The sequence below is a fragment of the Pygoscelis adeliae genome, unplaced genomic scaffold (genome assembly GCF_000699105.1).
Source record: "Pygoscelis adeliae isolate BGI_AS28 unplaced genomic scaffold, ASM69910v1 Scaffold402, whole genome shotgun sequence".
NCBI classification, from domain to species: Eukaryota; Metazoa; Chordata; class Aves; order Sphenisciformes; family Spheniscidae; genus Pygoscelis; species Pygoscelis adeliae.
Window position 1 is genome coordinate 6,400,397 of NW_008824411.1, and position 6,271 is coordinate 6,406,667.

The following is a 6,271-nucleotide window of genomic DNA, read 5'->3' on the forward strand; positions in this document are numbered from 1 at the left end:
ACCGCTGTCAGGGCGGGCCCCGCGCCGTACAGCCCCGGGGCTTTGGAAGGTCGCCAGCAGGCCGGCTTGGTGTGCTTAATGCTGCGCGGGCACCTACAACCAGCGGCCCTCTGTCGGGGACAGGGCAGGTCCTCCTGCAGAGGGGTGGGCAGGCGGAGGAACATGGCATGCATGGCAAGTCAGCAGAGGGAGCTGGGGCGGCTTTGGAAAAGTTGCCCTCGGTAAAAATGCCTCTGGAAGAACCTCCCTAGCTGCCTTCTCCTGCCACCTGAAAGGAGACAAAACCAAGCCAGTGCAGCAGGGCTCTCTTGCTTAATCAGTACAAGTGACCACCTCTTGCAGTTTGACACCATTTGTGACAAAATTTGCACTGTTCACACTTGCCCAGCACAGTTTTGATGCTCTCATCCAATTCACGTCTTCCCTGCATGTCCACTCAGCTGAAAGCAGCTCCCACTCTGCCAGTGAGGTCACGGCACTGTCCCTGAAGCTGGGCAGCTTTTGCAAGCCATTGACATCACAGAGGTGTCATGTGGCACCGAGTGTGGCATGGAGATGTTCCAGCCACTGTTCTGCACTTGCCAATGTAGAAACCAGGCTCGGTTTCCAGCTGGGCGCTCTGCCAAGGAGTCAGGTGAGTCACAGACGGAAAGTGCTTCCTGACAGCCTTGCAGTTGGACACCTCCTCGACATGGCTGTGACAGTAACGCAGCTTCCGTAGGGCTGCTCGCAGTCCACAGAGGGCTGAGCGGCCTGGAAGGTCTTAGACCATGTCTCCTTCCGGTAGACCGTGGCCCCTGAGCCTCATGTTTCTTTTGGGGATGGGGATGGCATCGGAGAGGATCAACTGCCCAAGCAGGTGTAGCTGTCAGTACCTGGAAGTGAACTGCACAGGGCAGCAATTGCAGGAGTTCCCTGCGGCCATCCCGCTGGACACCAGGCAGCTGATTCTGGCGGCAAACAACATCTCATACCTGCCAGCAGTGGAATTGAGCTTCTTGGCTGACTTGGTCTATCTGGACTGCAGGAAGAACCTCCTGGGGAATGACCTTGATTTCACTTTCATTGGTGTGGCTAAGCTTGTCTATCTGGACCTCAGCTTCAACAACCTCACACAGGCCACCTTCAGCACCTTCTCACACCTCCTCAGCCTGGTGGTGCTGAAGATGTCAGACAATCCCAACCTTGTGACCATAGAGAAGGATGCTTTTGCCAACAACACCTGGCTGAGGCACCTGGATGTGAGCCGGACGGGCTTAACGTTCCTGGACACCAGCACTGTCCGGGACCTGCCCAACCTGAGGTTTCTGGGGCTCAGTGACAACCTGTGGCACTGCAACTGTTCCTTTTTGGACTTCATCACCTGGATGACAGAGAGCAACGTTCATTTTCCAGGTGAGGGCTGTGTGACCAGGACCTCTCTCCTCCCTGCTCCTGCAGATCTGTGTGGAACGGAGAGGCCCCTCTGTTCTCTTCCCCAAAACTTCAGCTCACAGGGCTGTGCCACTGCATGTCGACTGTGGGTCCCATCTTCTGGTGTTGCACAAAACATGGATCTGAGCAGCTGCGTTACACACACTCCACCCACAGAGAGTCACACTTGCTCACATCCTCAGGACAGTCAGGGAAATGTAGCCTGTAGCTAGGACATTCCTGCCGCTCTAAAACGCCTGGCTCCAGCCTCAGGAGGTGTCCCTGTGCCCACGAATCACAGCATCCTGTGGCTGCAACGCCAAGAACGAGGAGCCCAATGTGGCTCTGGGGAGATCTGCACTGGGAAAGCTGCTGCTCTGAATTTCCTGCCTTGTCTCCATCTGTTCTGATCGTTTGCTGCAGTACCAGTGTGTCCGTAGCGATCAGTTAACCCACCTCTCTGTGGAAACGCTCTCCTGCCTCTGTTCTGACCTGCTCGGGGCAGCCTCTCCGGCCCTAGCTCTGCACCGTTCAGCCAGTGTCCCCTTCACCTCCAACACCTCCTGCTAGCCTCTTCTTGCACAACATGCCTGGCAGGCAGACCTCATTTGTGCAATTCTGCTCAATGCTGAAAACAAAGCTGGGTTGAAAGCTAGGCAGCTCCTCTTCTGCTCTCATCTCTCACTGACAGGGCATCCGGGAAAAGTTTGGGTAGTGTGGAAGCCAGCAAGAGTTTAGCTGCTGACTTCCATGGGGCTGTGATCACACCCTGCTCCCCATCGACCCATTTCTGTACATGAAGAGTGAACACAATGCCCTTTGCCTTAAGAGCACAGCAGCTGTTGTGCTAGGACAGATAAAAATTACAAATCCTGCAACCTCCAGCTGTCACAGTGCTCCTCAGTCCACAGAGCAGGTACATTTGGCTGATCCTCTGTATCAGACTGTGACCCAATGCTCAGAAGTCAGAGAAAGATGTTTTGCTGTTCCCATGGGAGCTCTGGTTTGGGTCCCAGCTGACATTTGATGGTCAGAGTGAAACAGAACACAAGTTGCACTCAGAAAAGCATCTGTATCCTTATGGCTGGGAGGCTCCATATGTTCACACTCTTCCTCCAGCACCCCAGAGCAAATTGGCTCTCTTTTATTTTAAGTTTTCCACTACAAGAAATGCAATGCAGGTGAGCACTGAGTCCCATGGGCAGCAGCAGCACAGTGCGGCTTGATTCTGAATAAAAGCCATTTCTTGAAAACAGGGTCTCCAGGACTTCTTTCCTTACATCATCTGGGATCCCAAAATCGGCTATTTCCCACCATATTGAGAGATTCTACAACTGGGCCGTGGACACCGAGTGTTCATGAGGCAAGATAATCACCAGTTCCCTTTCCCAGAAGAACACTGGTCCCAAGGGCAAAGCTTTGTTCTGCAGCTGCAGCACATGAACTTGATTTTCCAAACTGAAACGGAACACAGCACAACACATACTCATGAAGAAAGCTTGGTTTTCAGTAATGCAGGACACAATGGTGAGAGAGAGCTGCGAAAGAGGAGTTGTTTGAGAAAGTCTGTCTATCGAATAAGAAAGGGGCACAAAAGAGCCCCAGGGGAGAAAAGGGAAGGGCAAATGGAAGGTGGTGTTAGGACAGAACCGAATTAAGGACATCTCTGTGTCTTATTAGATGTAGTAAGCTCCCTATAGACAGTGAAGTTTTTTATTTTCCTCATATATGTTAAAGGCAGTTACGGAACAGTGCAAAAAAGTACCGTTCTTATCAGTAAGATTGGAGACAACACACTGAACTCCGGAACAGGAAAATAAAGCTCACTGCAGGCAATTTGAGAGGGTAGGAGTAGACAAGGAAGTAGCAGCAAAGACTGGGTGTATGAGTATGGATCCCTGCGCCGCGCTATGGAAAATGGGAAAGCCAAAGAAACCAGTGAGCCTGCGGAGGCTGATCCACTTCCCTGCTGTGTTGGACTTTGCTGTGTCCTGGCGAGATGCAGTGGGCGAGTCCGCAGGAGGCCATGTGTCTCCCGGGACTGGTGTGAGAGCTGTGCAAAGCTTTCATGCTGCTGTTAAGTGTACACAGGCTGGACACCCTGTATCACAAACACCTGCCTGCCTTTAGGCAGGAAAGGCAGCTCCCTCTTCATTGGGACTAGGTGGCCCTAACCGAGGGCTGTGACAGGAGCTGGCAGCTCCGGAGCAAAGGGATGGTGGGACAGAGCCCTGATATCTGCTGCAAGCAGATCCCCATCCCAGCCTTTAAAAAGCTGCTGCTGCTTCACGGAACATCATTGCACCAGTGTTTTGTGCTCAGCTGGATCTGTGCAGTCTGGGTGCTGACATGAAGTTGCCCAAATCTAGATGGATTTGGGTAATGGAGAGATAAAAGCTGTCCGGTTATATTCAGGACAATGAGAGATACCAGCATGAACAACCACTGCAGCTATATCACTCAGTAATATACGATATAATGTAATGTAATGTAACATAAAGCCCCTGTAGCTTGTTCCTCTCCACTGCTCCCTTTCCCTCAGGCCCACCTATCCAGTGCATCAAGCAGTGACCAGCCTGTGTCTGGCACAGTAACTCTGGCCCTGGGGAGTTCAAAACCTGCAGGGGAAGGAAAGGGCTGTGGCTGAGGGCACACGGTGCTTCTACAGACACCAAAAGGAGACGGTACTTTTTACGACGCTCAGCCTTCACTAACTTCAGAGGGAAAAGCCAGCATCTGTTTTAACACTGTGTATATTACAATACGACAGGGTATAGTCGTTATTTCAGTGGAACTGAATCATTGATGAGTTTCTTATTCCTCTCTCACAGAGTAGTTGAGGCTATGCCTAACTGCAAACCACCCTAGTTGTCAAACTTGACTCCCTGCGCCCAAGCCTCATTATTCCAGCATAATTTAGACTATGTCACTTCAGAAGGTGTTTGGGATTAAAAAAAACACACACAAGTGCTCTTATATTAAAATAAAAGTGCTCAATCAGCAGAGATGGACAGTGCAAGGACAGCAGTTTTCCGCAGTGGCATAATCGGACGGGCAATATTTTCGTATGGAGGCAACACCACAGAAATCGTTCTGGCAACCTGGCAATTGTGGTTTGGCAAGGGTTTGGCACGCGTTTGCCTGTCTGATTTCACTTAAGCCACGGAGGGGGAGAGGTGTGAAGTCTGTAGACATTTTTCAGGAGTTCAGCAAACTCCTCCACCATTTTCCTAGCAGGACTCCAGTTCATTAATGCTTAAGACACAGGCAAGAGAGTTTTGCTTCTGCTTTTCCCTCTGCAGATGCTGACAACATCACCTGCTACACCCCAGAAGGCCTACATGCCCTGAAAATGCCTGCAGTGGAGGCACAGCTCCACTTCAACTGCCTGACCCAGCTGTACAAGCGAGACTACATCTTTCTGTGTCTCATTGGCTTCTGCATATTCTTTGCCGGCACTGTGGCAGCCTGGCTGGCTGGTATCTGTGCTGTCATCTACAAAGTCCACACTTCAAAGGGAGAGGAGGGCAGGGGAGAGGCGGAGGAAGACACAGTCACTTAGGACCAGCCCTACAAATCTTTCTGAATTCCCGTCGTGGGAACTGAAGGCAGGCCGTTCCTGCCTGATTTCCCACATGATGTCCCACTCTAGATGCTATTTTTTTGAAGTGAAATAAAACTGCAAGAGAAGAAAGTCTCTGTGCTCCAATTTCACTCACTGTGCTACCTCCACTTGTCTTCTTCCACTGGGACTCAGGATATTGGCAAGATACTCATTTGGGGGGGGCATGAGAAGTATGCACAGTGCCAGGCATTTACACTCCCGCTTTACCACGAGACCGCAGAAAAGCAGGGTCATAGGGACCGGCTTGAAGAGGTACGATCTGAAATACGGGAAAGGCCCCAGCACTCTGCTGCAGCCGGGGAGTTCACAGAGGCCTTTTTGACCAGAAAGCCCTGCAGAGCTTATGGGGACCAGCCCAGATAGCTCACTGGAACCCCAGGGAATCTGAGAACTTTCTGCTGCGGAAAGGCAGGTACATGAGCAAAGAGATTAAAACCAGGACTTTTAGGGGCCCGGGATCCCACTGCGTCTTGCTTTCTTCCCCATTACACTGGCGACAGCAAAAGACACCATCTGTCCCCCTGCGGCCAGACCCCCTGTACCTCCACCGGTTTATGCACGTTTACAGAACTGGAAAGTCCAGCTCCAGTTTTGTATCACATATCCCTAAAACTGGAATGTTTTTAATGTAAAAAATACTGCTTACACACTCCAAGCATTCTTGGAAATAGCTCGTGTTTCGATGCCAAAGTCCTGGGGTTGCATATACAGACCTGAATAAAGGAACTTGTAAATAAGATCCTTCATATCACTAACGCTGGTAATTGCCAAGAGAAGTATCTGCTTACACGACCGAGTACAGCAACTCCACGTGTGAAACACTGGCTTCTTCATCCAATACTAGCGGGATCTGGTGACATAAAAGGGAAAAGCGGGAGCAGATTTCAGCGAGCATGGTATAAATTACCATACTGTCTTACAGCCATTAAACTGTAGACTGTGAATCAAAGCTGAAATCTTTGTCTTAGGTATAATCGGTATGACAAAAAAGGTTAAAAGTGGGCACAGCAGTGCAGTCTGCTACGGATACGTATGTGCTGGGGACACATATGCAGAGCTACTGGATAGGACATGCCCCCTTAGCAACCCTCGTGGCGTGCTGGAAGACACTGGCGCGGCAAAACCCTCTGCAGAGCCACACGAATCCGTGTCAAATTCACCTCTCAACACACGACTAGTTCCCCCACCAGGCTGATCACGACCTCACCGCGCACCGGTCTGCACCGCCGGCAG

At 51.0% G+C, this 6,271-nt stretch overlaps 1 protein-coding gene across 1 annotated transcript; it reads left to right on the plus strand.

Annotated features, from left to right (window-relative positions):
• The first annotated feature begins 770 nt into the window (after positions 1 to 770).
• On the plus strand, positions 771 to 4,975 carry LRRC52 (leucine rich repeat containing 52). The gene is made up of 2 exons (XM_009320719.1): positions 771 to 1,395; positions 4,716 to 4,975. The coding sequence occupies exons 1-2, from the start codon at positions 771 to 773 to the stop codon at positions 4,973 to 4,975; spliced, it is 885 nt and encodes a 294-aa protein (XP_009318994.1).
• Positions 4,976 to 6,271: the final 1,296 nt, after the last annotated feature.

What these genes read in the sequence shown, in the direction of transcription:
- LRRC52 (XM_009320719.1), top strand. Translation starts at nt 771, where the DNA reads ATGTCTCCTTCCGGTAGACCGTGGCCCCTGAGCCTCATGTTTCTTTTG. An exon ending in GAGCAACGTTCATTTTCCAG is followed by an intron (nt 1,396 to 4,715) that starts GTGAGGGCTGTG and finishes TTCCCTCTGCAG; the next exon opens with ATGCTGACAACATCACCTGC.